Consider the following 15,930-nt stretch of genomic DNA (forward strand, 5'->3'; position numbering starts at 1 on the left):
AGTGGATGACATTTCATATGCATTGTTGCCACACAGGACCAATATTAATCTTTTTATTTGAACACTTCTTCTTAAGGTTAAATATTTGTTTAAAAAAACTAAATTTACTATAATTTATTTTAACCCAAGCAAATTTACAAAATGACAATGTTTTTTCTTGTTTAAACATTTGGTTAAAATATCAGCAACATTTTCATTGGTAGAAATATACTGTAAATCAATTTCATTATTTTCTACTTCCACGAATGAAATGATACGTAATATCTACAGGTATGTGATTGGTCCGTTTGTGATGAACTGGATTACATGCTATATGCTGCGCACTGATATTACACCATAAAAAACCATTGGAGCTGTATTCGACCAACCTATTTCATTTAATAATCTTTGGATGTAAACTGCTTGCTTCGTTGCTGTTGCTAAATCCACGTACTCGGCTTCAGTGCTGCTTAAAGCTGTTACATTTTGTATTGTTGAAGCCCATGAAAATGCCCTGCTTCCCAAATGGAATGCATAACCCGAATATGACTTTTTGTCGTATGGATCATTAGCCCAATCTGCATCAGCGAACCCTTTTACATAGTCACCAGTCTTACGATATACAATACTTAAATTCATTGTAGCCGAAAGATAACGCAATGTGTGTTTAGCCGCTGTTTCGTGTTCTGTATGTGGATCAGTATTACGCCTAGAAAGCTTACTAACAGCGTGCAAAATATCTGGGCGACTCAAGACTGCTAAATACATCAGAGAACCTATTAGTGATTGATATTCAGTGACATTTACCTTAACATATTTCTCGTCTCTTCATCCGACTTGAAAACCTGGATCAAGTGGTGTTGCAACTTCTCTACACTCCTGCATTCCGTGTGTTTCAAGCACAGATTTAATGTACTTCTTCTGATTTAGAGAAATTGTTCCTATTTCCTTTGTCGCTGAATTTCTAAGCCAAGAAAATGCCTTACAGCACCGCATTGATGCATTTGATATTTCGACGCTATCTTCGTTTTAATTGCTGATATTTCAATCTCACTGGAACAAACTATGAGTAAATCATCAACGTACACAGCGATGTAACTAAACTGCTGTTTGTCTTTTCTCACATATAAACACGGTTCATATTTGCATTTTTCGAAGCCCATATCGTTTAAAACTGCATCTATAGTGCTATTCCATACACGGCCGGACTGCTTCAATCCATAAATCGCTTTCTGAAGTTTCAAAACTTTGTTAGGATACTCTTTGCTGATGAAACCCTGTGATTGTTTCATATAAACATTTTCGTATAGCTTGTCATTTAAATACGCGTTCGATATGTCCACCTGGTGCATATAATATACATCTGTTTTTCCGCAGCTATCGCAAAAAGCATACGTATAGTTTCATAACGAATTACTGGAGAAAACGTCTCCCAGTAGTTGATTCCCAGTTGTTGGCCACAACCTTTAGCAACTAACCTTGATTTAAATCTCCCGATATCACCATGCTCGTCTCTTTTTATTCGAAAACCCCATTTCGATCCTACGACCTTTTGCCCCTTTGGCAAATCAACCATAGTCCACGTATTGTTTGCTATAAGAGAGTCGTACTCTAATTGCATGGAACTTCGCCATTCATGAGCATATTGACTATTTAATGCTTCGTCAGGAGTTTCTGGTGTCTCGCTGTCTTCTAAAAAATGTATATTATTAAGTGTTTGAAACTGCTTCTTTGGCCTGCTTCGTTGACCTGTATAATCATATGTTGGTCACCCACGTCCGCGTTTTTGTATTTCATGTTGTTCACCTTGCTCATCACTTTCAGCTTCGTCAGGACTTGCATGCTCTTCTTCGCCGAAGTCGCTTTTTACTACATGGTCGGCTGCTTTATCTGCTAATTTTTCATTTTCTTGAATTTCAGCAGATACAAGACGCATAATATTTGTCGCAAAATTATCATTTACATCAGACAAGCGACTTTCTGACGTAATACTTTCACAAAAATCGCCTTCTACAAACTTAACATCACGCCGCTCTACAATTGCTCGTTTTTTCCTGTCATATAAGCGATATGCTTTTGCTGTACAGAACGAACGATATGAAGTGTTACCTATTCAAAACATCATAACTTTTTTGTGTGACATTAGTTTTTATTGATTTCTGTGAGTTGTTTCACCAAATACTTCTAAAAACGCAAAAACGAAATATAGACAACCGGCTTTGATTACAGAATTTATTCAAGTGAATTCTTAGTTCTAACAATTATTGTGTGAAGTCTTTAAGAAAGGTAAATGAAGAGAGAATGATAAATGAGAGAGAATTAAATATGCGTTTGGATTGCAGAGTTGCCAAATCGACATTATGCAACATATTCCAGCTCAATCCAAATGCATTCACACTTATTTTAATAAAGAAACTTTAAATTACAAAACTTCAAAAAATTCAATTAAAAATCAAGCAAATTTCAACTTTAACAAGTTGCACGCCTTTATGTGCTTCTCTTTAGACAAAATCTTCGTAAAAATATCAGCTGCATTTTCTTCTGAGCTCACATATTCGGTTTCAATTGATCCGTCGTTGAACTTGTCCCGAATGTAGCGGTACTTGATGTCAATATGCTTGCTTCTAGATTGGACCTGCGCATTTTTGACCATTGATAAAGCGCTTTGATTGTCACACAAAATTTTTGTCGGTGTAGCTACATATTCTTCAAAACCCATTTCACGCAATAAGCTACGCATGAATACGATTTCTTTGACACCTTGGTTAGCCGCCACATATTCAGCTTCCATAGTACTCAGTGCGACAATTGCTTGTTTTTTAGACTCCCAGGCCACAATACCCCCCGCCATAAAAATTGCGAAGCCAGAGTACGATTTTCGGTCAATAGGATCAAAACCCCAATCAGAATCTGTAAAAATAAGAAATTCGTCCTGATTACGACTATAAGATGTTATACCTTTCGACGTTCCCCTCAGGTATCTCAATACATGTTTAGCGGTTTGAAAGTGATTTTGATGAGGATGCGAGTTGAACTGTGAGAGTCTTGAAACTGCATGTGCGATGTCCGGCCGTGAGATGATTGCCAGATACATGAGCCCACCGATTAGACTTTGGTACTCTTTGATTGCGAGCCCATCACAATCGCCTTCACATTTTTGCAGATTTGTACCACTTGGCCATGGCGTAGATCCCAATTTACATTCGTTCATGTTCCAGCGTTTCAGTAGTTCCAGTGTATACTTGGCTTGATGAATCCGAATGGCGCCTCGCAATCCGTCTCGCTCAATCTCCATTCCAAGGTAAAATGATATCGGGCCACGATTATCTGCTTCTACCTGCTCATTCAACTGCTCGATAGTCCGCTTCATCTCGTTTTCCGATGATGTTGCTATTATCATGTCGTCTACATATAACCCGATGACACTTACGTTCCCACCTTGACGCTTGACGTACACACAGCTATCAGAACGACATCTGCTAAAACCCATTATTTCAAGAACTTCTGTTGCCTTTCTGTTCCACTCTCGGCCTGCTTGTTTTAGACCATACAGAGCTTTTTCGAGTTTACAAACTTTATCGCGATTATTGACGTCCTCATATCCAGGTGGTTGCCGCATATATACTTCTTCGATCAAATCACCATTCAGATACGCCGATACGATGTCCACATGATTAACTAAGAGCTGATGTTTTGCTGCCAGTGCGAGCAATAAGCGAATGGTCGAATAACGCACCACGGGGGCAAACGTTTCTGAATAGTCGACGTTATATTTTTGAGAGCACCCCTGCGCAACCAATCTTGCTTTAAATTTTTCCACTGAACCATCTGGTTTCTTTTTAATCGTAAATACCCATCTTGATCCTATGATATTTTTGTTTTCCGGCTTACTCTCGAGTGACCACGTTTTGTTTTTGATCAAAGAATGGTATTCCGCGTCCATAGCTTTCTTCCAGTTTTCTGCATCTTCAGATTGCAATGCCTCTTCTACGGTTTGTGGATTTCCCGTGTACAAACTTAATTTTTGCTGCTTTGCACGATTTCGTGTTTGACGCCTTGCAGGTTCAGCCTCACTTTTCATTATTTCCGAATCCTTTCTGTATTCAGCATCTGATTCACTTATTTCAGTTCCAAATTGGTCCTCTCTTCTGTTTCCAGTATCCGATTCGCTGCTTGCCGTTTCAAACTGTTCCTCTACGTCAACGCTATTAATCACGTCAGTCGTATTATCTGGGTATGGAATCGCAACACAGAACGATTCAGATTCCTCCAGAGATTGTTCCTTGTCAAGTTTATTGAATGATTTTTCGAAGAAAGTGACGTCTCTTGCTTTAATTATTTGACGTTTTGCTGGATCGTAGAGTCTGTATCCCTTTGTTGATGTCTCGTAGCCAACAAGTTTGCATTTCGACCCCTTTGGATAAAATTTTCCGCTGCTCCTATTTTTGTTTAGCATAATCGCGTCACACCCAAACACACGGAGATGAAACACCGAAGGTTTCCTTCCAAACCATCGCTCAAATGGAGTTGTATCACTTAACACTCTCGTTGGTGACCTGTTCCGCAGATATGCAGCCGTGTTCACCGCTTCTGCCCACAGATATTGAGGTAAGCCAGAACTCTGCAACAAACATCTCGCCATTTCGATGAGAGTCCTGTTCACCCTTTCCGCTACACCATTCTGTTGAGGGCAATAGTTTACCGTAGTTTGATGCTGTATGCCTCTTTGTTTAAAATACAACGTAAATTTCGAATTCACATATTCCTTGCCGTTATCAGTTCTGACTGTTTTAATTGATCGTCCCGTCATATTTTCCGCTAATGCCGCGAACGTTTTGAACGCTTCAAAAGCTTCCGATTTCTGCTTCAAAAAATAAACCGAAACGAATCGAGAGAAATCATCAATAAATGTTATTAAATATAACGAACCGCCAAGTGATTTAGTAGTAAATGGCCCGCACAAATCACTGTGTATCACTTCAAGTGGCTCTTTTGTTTTTATTTGTGCATAATTTTTGTATGGTTTTGAATGAATCTTACACAAAGCACACGTAACGCACTCTATTCTTTCTGGCATTTTAATATTTAGCCCGATGACCATATTTTTGTCAGATAATTTATTAAAGTCATTTGAATTTAAATGTCCATAACGCGAATGCCATTTTTTCCACTCATTTTCCGAGCACGCAGATTTACAATGCTGCACTTTTAAGTTTTTCGCAAAATTTACTATAAAAATGTCATCGTTTTCACGAGCCTCAAACAGTTTTTCATTGTTTTTGTTTCTTACGATCGCGCCGTCTTTTGAAAACATTACCAAATTACCTGATTTTAATATTTTACTCATTGATAGAAAATTACACTCCAAGTCAGGGACATATAACACGTTCAAAAGAGTAATTTTTGCAGTTTTCGTATTAATTTCTATCGTTCCTTTTCCCTCCGAGTATACGCTGTCACCCGAAGCGAGTACAATTTTTTGTTTCCAGCTATCAATATGTTCGAACATATCTTTCTTTGGACACATATGAGAAGTTGCACCGCTATCCAAAATCCACGAGTCGCTGCTTACGTTGCTGTTCACTGCGCTAAATGCCGACGCCGCCGTTTGAGTCGTCGTCGCTGCCGATTGAGGGCGTTGAGGACACTGTGATCGTATGTGCCCTTTTTGATGACACCTATAACATTCGACGCTGCTGTTATTAATGTTATTGTTCTTGTTGTTGTTGCCTCGAAAATTTCCATTCCATTTTTTGCTATCTCCTTTGTTCTGCTTAAATCGATTGCTGTTGTTGTTGTTGTTGTTTCGATTTCGTGAGAATTCGCTGTTTGACGTTTTTGCCCACAAAAGCCGTTCGTCGCTAACGTTGCCTTTTACACTCTGTCGCCTTTCTTCTTCGAGAATTTTCGATACGAGCTGATCTAGGTCAGGTAACTGGTCTCGACTTTCAACTGCGACCACGAAGCTCTCCATCTCATCCGGCAACGCGCACAACAACAATACTGCTAAAAAATCCTCATTTAATTCTATTCCTGTAGTTTTTAAATCGTCGATTATATTTCGAAATTCACCGATTTGCACACAAATTTTTTCTGTTGGCTTAATTGTAAAACGTACAAGTTGTTTGAACAGATTAACCTTTCGGCACGCGGTATTTGCCTTATATAAATTGCTTAAGGTGTCCCAAGCGTCTTTCGCCTTGTTACAATTTTTTATATTAATTAGTTCGCTCGCACGCACACTCAAATTTATTGTTGCCAATGCCTTTTGATCCGCGACGATCCAGGCTGCTTTTTGTGTAGCATCTTCCGGGCATTTGCTCACAATAGTATTCCACAAATCTAATGTAGTTAATAAGCTCCGAGCTTGCACCGACCAAGTCGAGTAATTATCGCTGCTCAACTTTTCAATATTTGCCACCGAAAACATTTTTTATTTTTATTTTAATATCAATTCCGACCCGAATAAATTCTTTTATATTAAATTATCCTGGGCTATGTCTGGGCCCATAACCTTTGTGAGTTGTTTCACCAAATACTTCTAAAAACGCAAAAACGAAATATAGACAACCGGCTTTGATTACAGAATTTATTCAAGTGAATTCTTAGTTCTAACAATTATTGTGTGAAGTCTTTAAGAAAGGTAAATGAAGAGAGAATGATAAATGAGAGAGAATTAAATATGCGTTTGGATTGCAGAGTTGCCAAATCGACATTATGCAACAATTTCAAAGACAAAATTGTCCAAAAATGATTCCAACTTTAACATACATAGGTATATTCAATTTAGCTCTATATGTCCACCTTTTGCCTTGACTATAGCCTTCAAATGGTCAAAAAACGAGTTGCATGCTGCACGAATGTGATCTTGAGATATTTTGGCCCATTCTCGTATAATCGCTGTTTTGAGCGCTTCCATACGAGCATATTTTTTAGACCTCACCTTGCTCTCCAAAATGGACCAGATGGAATAGTCCATCGGATTTGCGTCTGGCGAATTCGAAAGCCATTGTGTGGACGAAATGAAGTGTGGAACATGATTTTTTAACCATTCTTGGTTCAAACGCCCTTTATGAGACGGTGCCGAGTCCTGTTGGAACGTCCATGGTCTACGACCGAAATGTTTGCGTGTCCATGGCTCTAAAGCAGCTTCTAAAACATGTTCCCGAAAATAAGTCGCATTCACTTTGACAGCGGGCTCGATAAAAACGATTGGAGAGCGTGAGCGGTCACTACGGCCCAAACCATTACTTGCGATGGGAAATTGCTTAGAGTGGCCATACGTAGGCTCAAATTCTCGTAAGAGCATTCGGTCAAGTAAACACGATCGTTTTGAGTGTTTATGAACTGCTCAATTGGGATTTTTTTTTCATCAGAAAACACAATGTTAGGAAATTCGCCACGTTCGTGCAAGCGCAACAACTCCTTTGCTCTGTCGCACCGAACTTTCTTGCTGGGGTGAAAGATCGTGTGCTCTCTGGAGCTTGTAAGCCTTGACGGTGAGCTCATTTTCCAATATGCGTCGAATGCTGTCTTGCGATATTTTCAGTTCTTTGGCCATTTTGCTTCCACTTCGACGTGGATTCCGTTCAAGTTGAGCCTTCACTTTCCGAACCATTTCTGGCGTTGTTGCGGTTATTTTTGGTCCACCTCTATAGCGTGTTGCAATGCTACCAATCTCATTGTAATGTTTTATAGTGCGATACACAAACATTTTATTCGCTTTGAGGTGACTGAGCTCACGAACAATGGCTGGTTGTGATTTTCTAGCCAAATATAACGCAATCACACTATTACGTTTGAATTCCATCGCAGAAAAAGAAAATTCAAAAATGCTTTTGAAGACTTATAAACAATATATTGAACTGTCATTAGAACAATTTTGACGTTGATGTCATGAGCTGTTTTACAGATACAAGCAGTGGGAAGTTGGTAACACTTCATATCCCTCACTCTGTATTTGAATATCCGACAAATATATACTCATGGCATTTTGCTTCAAACTTTTTCTTACTTGTTTTATTAACTGCAAATGCTCTTGACCCGAAAATACGTAGATGGTTCCCCGAAGGTTTGCGCTTTTCCATATTTCAAATGGAGTCACTTGATTTAGTACAAAATTTGCATGAATCAATAAACTTTTCGCCATCTCAACTATAGTTCTATTGGCTCGCTCCGCTACACTGTTTTGTTGTGGTGTATACGGTATCGTCAGTTCTCTTTTTATGCCACAATTTTTTAAATAATTTTCAAAGTTACCATTAACATACTCTGTGCCGTTATCGCTTCGCAAAGTTTTAATATTACAGTCCATTTGACATTCAACATAGATTTTTAATTCTTTAAATTTTTTAGAAACTTCATTTTTGGCCTTCACAAAATATACAAATATTTTTCGAGAAAAATCGTCTATGAATGTGACAAAATACCGATTGCCACCCAATGATTTTACATTCATAGGCACATACACATCTGTGTGTATAAGTTCAAGCACTTTCTTTGTTGAACGTTCAACTTTGCGTGGAAATGGCAATGCACACATTTTCGCTTTATTGCATGTATCACAATTTACCTGCCTTGGCATATTTTTTAAATTTATACCACAACCCAGACCTTTCTCACCAAGTTGTTTTAGGCTTTGAAAATTTAAATGTGCATACCTATTATGCCACATCGTTGCCATTGAATCAACACTTAACATATTTACACTAACTAATTTGTTTTCAGTGTATTTGCAATACTATTGCATTCGTTTTATCTCTCACTGTGTTTAATTGTTTTTCAAATGTGAATGTTGTGAAATTACCAAATTCTGCTGCTTTACTCACAGACAAAAAATTCTTTCGCAACGATGGAACATACAAAACATTTTGATGGGTTATTTTTTTCCCCCCATTTTGTAATTCTACAGTACCTATGCCGTGTGATTCAACAAATTGATCTGCTGGAAACATTACTTTAACTTCTTTCGCCACTGTCAATGCACCAAATATTTTTCTTTTGCATATGATCGCTACTACAATACATTAAGCAATTTGACGTTGATTGCGTTTCTTCTTTTGTTTGAATGTTCTGTTATTTCGGCAATCATAAGCCCGATGACCTATTTGTTGACAATTCAAGCATTTCCCCTTAAACTGAGATTTCCTCGGTTTCTTTGTCGCCTTTGAATTCACCTCAATTTGCTTATCGTTGTGTGTGTTATCCGTGTTTGTATGCTTTGGTACAAGGCTCTTTTGTTTAGTTTTATTCGCACATACATAAACTGCTTGCATGCCCTCTCTTTCATCGCGCTCTTGCCTACGAACACCTTCTTCTAGAATTTTCGCCTTAATGGCATCGAACGTCGGCAAACAGTCGCGTGTCTCAACAGCAACAACGAAGTTTTCCCACAAATTGGGAAGACTCGACAAGAGCATAATAACTTTCAATTCGTCATTTATATGTATGTATAGCTCTGCAAGCTTGTCGATCGTCTCAACAAATGAGTGTACATACTTTGATACATTATCATCTTGCTGCATGTTCAAATCTAATAGTTTCTGGTACAACTGAACTTTTCTAACAGGACCAACTGGCATATGAATTTGGCTAACTTTTGCCATGCTTCTGACGCAGTTTTGCATACTTTGGTATGCATTAACTGCGTAGGCTTCACATTTAAAAATATACATGCCAGCGCCTTCTGGTCTGTTACTTTCCATTTTTGCTCTATTTCACTAGTTGCTTTTTCTGGCAATCCATCGCAAACAGCGCTCCACAAGTCCGTTGTAATTAGCACACTGCGCACCGATACTGACCACACGTCGTAATTGTCTTCTGCAAGTTTTTCTATTTGCAGCGCGAGACTCATTTTTATCGCAATTAAAAACCGGTGTTTCACGTCACTCACGTATTTACAAATTTATTTCACATATCTTGTATTTAAAAGCCATTTCACGTTCTGGGCCCATAACCATTGTAACAGAGAATCACTTTTCTTAAATGAAACGCGCAGCTGAATGTCCCAAAGGTTTAATTCAAACTTATAAACTCACAAATGTACAAAATAGTGGATGACATATCATATGCAATGTTGCCACACAGGACAAATATTAATCTTTTTATTTGAACAATATAATATAATGTAATAGGATATAATATAATATAATATAATATAATATAATATAATATAATATAATATAATATAATATAATATAATATAATATAATATAATATAATATAATATAATATAATATAATATAATATAATATAATATAATATAATATAATATAATATAATATAATATAATATAATATAATATAATATAATATAATATAATATAATATAATATAATATAATATAATATAATATAATATAATATAATATAATATAATATAATATAATATAATATAATATAATATAATATAATATAATATAATATAATATAATATAATATAATATAATATAATATAATATAATATAATATAATAAATAATAATATAATATAATATAATATAATCCCTTTGGTTGGGCACCTATTGCGGCGCGTCCCAGGTGGTGGATAGGGTACGCCACAGTTATCTTCTGTGGTTAAGTAGGTCATAGCCTTGGTAAAAGCCTACTCGCGAACCAGCCTAGTTCTCGTCAACCAACAACTATGGTAGGGGGAACAACATGTAGTGCAGTGTTACTGCACGCGTGCCGTAACTGCCATAATTGCTGGCAGTGACCCATATCCACTTCGGTGGAAGGCGAGAAGCCACTCGTATTAGTAGGTCATGTCTCTGCTAATACGAATGGAGTAAACATGGACTCACGGGGAGAAGGCCACTTCCTTATATCAAAGGCTACCAATCCAAGGTGGAACAGCATACGCCGAGGGATGCATGGCTTAGGGTGAGCTAAGTCGCTAGTATGCGGACTCTGGGGCACCTGTCGCACCCCAGTTTAAATTCGACTTACCACGGCATAGGGCTCTGGCGTGGCGAACCCCATTATTTCCCTACGAATATCTCTGGTTACGACTGCTGACTCGTCAGCTGAGTGACCGCCCCGCAAAAAAGAATGAACAAAACTAACACAAAACAAACAACACAACAAAAAATTCCTTCCCGACGCGGAAGACCCGTTGGCTCCACCAAACTTATGGCGGGGTCAAAAACCACCCCTTCGGTGGCTAAAGTGCTCACTAAGAGCAAGACCGTTAAGGAGACACCACCGCACTCCCAGGTGGCTTCTACTTCCTCCTAAACCGACTCGGCTGCGGAGAACCCATTGAACACCAAATCTGTTTTGTCAGAAACTGGGAAAACAAGTCGGACAGAAGTCTTCAGAAAACCCATCCCTCCTCATCTCCGTCGATACAGAGATCGAAGACGCGCCCCCTTCCTTACGGAAAAGTTCGGCAAAACCCCTGAGGAGGAGCTGTCCGACCAACAAAAGTCAACTCTCGGTTGGGCCCGGGAGTTTCTTCGGAAGAATGAGGCGTCCAAAGAGAAACCGAGTGCAGCTAAGCGGCAGCGGTCTTCAGAGGATCCTTCTAGCTCCAACGACCCCAAGAAGCACAAAGCTTCCTCTGAGATCAAAATACGCAAGTTCTGCGAAGTTGCCAGAGATAGTCTGGTCATGGCGGTGGTGGATAAGAGCCACCCTGACGGTTTCATCTCTCCATCAAACTGGAAGATTGTGGAGAGAAAACTTCAGTTGAGATACCTGGACGTTCTGAAACAGAACCCAGGGCCTCCTCCTTTCTGCTCTGACGCGGGATGGTTCCAGGCAAGGGTCAAGTTGATCGCGTGCTCGGATCAACGTTCTGTCAGCCTGTACGGCATGGCCCTCGACCGACTCGGCGAGGTATGGCCCGGGGCGAATCTTAAGCTCGTCAATAAGAGCGAAATTCCAAGCTAACCACGCGGCAGAGCAAGAATACCTCTAGAGCCATCCGATCCGGAAACTATTCTGGAGCTACTGGAGGGTAGTTAAGGTGGGAGAGCCTTCAGGAAACTCCAGACATATCACGCTGCTCCTGGACAAGGAAAGCGTTAAAGCACTGGACGACCGCAAGGGGATTGTGGCGTTCGGGTTCATCACCACTACCATTTGGACCTATCAGCCGAAAAATCTCCTCGCACCCAGCGAAGAGAGTACGGCGGCCCCCAAGATGGATGTCGATAAGCCTCTCTCGCAAGCTTCGACGATTGAGTCCGACTCGGAATCGAACAGCGAACTTGTGGGACACTTATTTAACATTCAACTCGGGGACGAGGATAGACTTCTAGATAGCAGCGATGACGCGAACGACACAGTCATTGAATGTGCGTCTAAAAGTGCTGCAGATTAATCTGCACCACTCTAAGGCTGCCTCGGCAGCCCTCATTCTTCGTCTCTCTGACCTCAGAGAAGACATCATTCTCATCCAAGAACCTTGGATATCAAACAACAAGATATGCAGCCTGAAAGATAGGCACTACACCTTGTTTCAAGGTGAGGCTAACGTTAGATCGCGCTCTTGTATTCTCATTCGAAAACATATTAATGCTTTTCTTCTTCCCTTTAGCAACGCTGACACCACTGCCATAGAGGTTGAAGCTATCCACGGCCTGATTTGGATTGTGTCGGCTTACATGCCTTACGACGCAGCGGAGGCGCCTCCTCCTGAAGCAGTGAGAAGGCTCGTCAATACGGCGCATCTGAAGCAGAAACGCATCATCATTGGAGCAGACGCTAATGCCCATCATATTGTTTGGGGTAGTACAAACAACAACTCACGAGGTGAGCAACTCTTTGACTAAATTCAAGCGAATAAGCTTGATATATGTAATAGAGGTGATGTCCCTACGTTTCTTAACTCGTCTAGAAGAGAGGTACTCGATATTACTCTTGCTAGCGAATCATGTACACAACTGGTGCAGGACTGGAGCGTTGATAAACAGCACTCTTTTTCCGACCACCAATATATAACATTCACTTTAAAAGCCGAAACGGCAAAACCCATGAAGTACCTTAACAAAAAACGTATGAATTGGATCAAATATAAAGAACATCTTGCCAATGGTCTTCCTGATATCAGGCAGTTTGAAATGGCAAATAAAAACGATATCGAAAACGCTGTCAACGTGATAACGAAGACGTGTCAAAGCGCAGCACGACAATCTTGCCCCCTGACGAAAACAGGAGGTAAGCATAAACCTTTTTGGTGGACTCCAGAAATCTCAGAACTTCGCAATCGAACTCGGAAACTCTTTAACCAATCTAAAATAACAGACGAATGGGAAGAATATCGACAATGTCTCAAAGACTTTAAGAAAGCTGTCAGAAGTGCAAAACGCACATCCTGGCGATCATACACTCAAGAATTAGAGAACACTTCAGAAGTAAGCAGGCTACGCAAGATTCTTGCATCAAACCCAGTCTCTCCCAGTTTTATCATGACTCAAGATGGAACTTGGACTACTTCAACTGACCACACTCTTAGAATACTTCTAGAATCTCACTTTCCAGGCTGTGTTGCCAACTTACCTGCACTTCCCAGTACTCTTCAGAGTAATTATGGGAATTTTTCAGATCTAATCAGCTCTAATAGCATCTCTACAGCAATACTAAGCTTTAAAAAATTTAAATCACCAGGTCCTGACAACATCATTCCAGCAGAACTTCAAGAAGGACTGGAAATTCTACTGGCTTGGTTAACAAGGATCTTTAACAAGTGTTTAAATCTCTCTTACCTTCCGACAATTTGGAAGAAATCGAAGGTAGTATTCATTCCGAAAACGGGGAAGCCTTCACACTGTAAACCAAACGACTTCAGGCCCATTAGCCTAACCTCTTTTTGCTTAAAGGCTTTTGAAAAAGTCTTAGATGAGCAAATCAAAACCCAACTTGATACTAAGTTGATCTCTGAGGCACAACATGCCTACACTAAAGGGAAATCGACTGGAACGGCACTTCATTCACTGGTGCAAACAGTGGAAACTTCCCTTCACAATAAAGGGTACTCTCTTGTCGCATTTATGGACATAGAAGGTGCTTTTAATAATATTGAACCCAACGCTATTTTGTCTGAAATTGCCAAATTGGGTATTAATTACTCCATCCGAAAGATGATCGAACAAATGCTCCAAAATAGAATAATCACTTCAGAGCTTGGGTTAAGCCGCATGAGAATGTACGCCGTCAAAGGCACTCCTCAAGGCGGAGTACTTTCACCCCTTCTCTGGAATCTCGCTGTAAACAGTTTGCTTCGAAATCTCGAAAAAGCAGGCTGCAAGGTTGTAGCCTATGCAGATGATATTGCACTCTGCGTGTCAGGCAAACACCTGAATACCCTCACTGAGCTCATGCAACGCTCAATCAATATTCTGTCAAAATGGTGCACCGAATGCGGACTAAATGCGAATCCAGCAAAGACAGATCTTGTTCTCTTCAATAGGAAACAACAATCTCCTCCACTGCAAACAATAACTTTAAAAGGGGAATCATTACTCCTATCTGATTCAGCTAAATATCTAGGAATTATTCTAGATAGGAAGTTGAGTTGGAAATTGAACATCGAAAACAGATGTAAAAAAGCTTTCATAGCTCTCTATACTTGTAAGAAAGCTATAGGCAAAACCTGGGGTTTTTCACCTCGGATCATTTATTGGATATATACCTCGATCATCAAACCGATACGGTGGTTGTACGGTGTGGTTGTATGGTGGACAGCACTCGAAAAACGGTGCAGAGTAGCCACAATTGATCGAGTCCAAAGAACTGCCTGCCTCCTGATAACAGGATGCTTAAGTACAACACCTACTAAGGCTCTAAATACGTTGCTTCACTTGTTCCCTATCGATCTGGCTGGCAAAGCGATTGCAGCGAAAGCAGCGACACGCATGAATGCTATATCGAAATGGAATAAGTATCTTGGCCATTCGGCCATACTGAACAGGAACACTGTTATCTCTTCCGACATAGACTATCATGTAAGTCTTCCATCACCGACCTTGCTATTCTCCTGTTCACTCCCAACTAGGGAAGAATGGAAGACAAATCTAACCGAAATCGATGGCCCACTGATTCTATATACAGATGGTTCAAAACAAGACGGCAAAGTGGGATTTGGAATCTTCCAAATCAACTCACATCAATCTGGAAAAGATTCCAAATCCCCTCACATTAATCTATCATTTAGATTACCCGACTACTGTAGCGTATTCCAAGCGGAAGTATGCGCTATCTGGTATGCTGCGAAAACTCTCTTAGAAAATAGAATATCACTAGAGGATATCCGCTTTTTCACCGACAGTCAAGCGGCCGTTCGAGCACTCAGCTCCTCTTATACCCACTCAGATGTGGTTCGATCCTGTCTCTTATCTCTTAACGAGATAAGTGTTCAGAATTCTGTCCAAGTTATCTGGATACCGGGTCACAGTGGATTCGAAGGTAACTGCAAAGCTGATGAGCTCGCAAGAGCTGGAGCTGCGCAATCAAATGTTAGTGACTTACCCACAATCCACATTCCGCTCTCAACATGTAAAATGCTCATCGATCGAGAATTTCACAGCATTGCTGATCGGAGGTGGCGAGTGGAAACTACTTGCGTTACGACCAGACAAATCTGGCCATCCTACAATCTGAAACAGACAAAAACCCTTATAAGTCTTTCGAAACACGAACTAAGGCATATAACATCTCTTATCACCGGCCACTGCCTTTTGGGCACTCACGCACGTCGGCTCGGGGTTCCTCAGAACTACCTGTGCAGATACTGCGAGGACGAAGATGAGGAAGTATCGAGCAGACATTTGCTGTGCAGTTGTCCGGGTCTAGCCAGAAGTCGACTCGCTCTTCTAGACTCTCCAACAATTGACAATCTTTCAGTACTCTCGGACCTGAAAATCGAATCTCTCATCAAATTTTCGAAACGAATTAATATCTTTGATCAAAATCTACAATAAAAAATCTCGGTTAGGTGGGGAAATCATTTAA

The 15,930-nt window shown here is 40.0% G+C and overlaps 1 protein-coding gene across 1 annotated transcript; it reads right to left on the reverse strand.

The window, feature by feature from the left end:
• Nucleotides 1–287: 287 nt before the first annotated feature.
• On the reverse strand, nucleotides 288–987 carry LOC129251953 (uncharacterized). The gene has a single exon (XM_054890890.1). It carries the CDS (start codon nucleotides 745–747, stop codon nucleotides 310–312), a length of 438 nt encoding a protein of 145 aa, XP_054746865.1. The 5' UTR covers nucleotides 748–987; the 3' UTR covers nucleotides 288–309.
• Nucleotides 988–15,930: the final 14,943 nt, after the last annotated feature.

This window comes from Anastrepha obliqua, unplaced genomic scaffold (genome assembly GCF_027943255.1).
Source record: "Anastrepha obliqua isolate idAnaObli1 unplaced genomic scaffold, idAnaObli1_1.0 ptg000126l, whole genome shotgun sequence".
In the NCBI taxonomy this organism is placed as follows: domain Eukaryota; kingdom Metazoa; phylum Arthropoda; class Insecta; order Diptera; family Tephritidae; genus Anastrepha; species Anastrepha obliqua.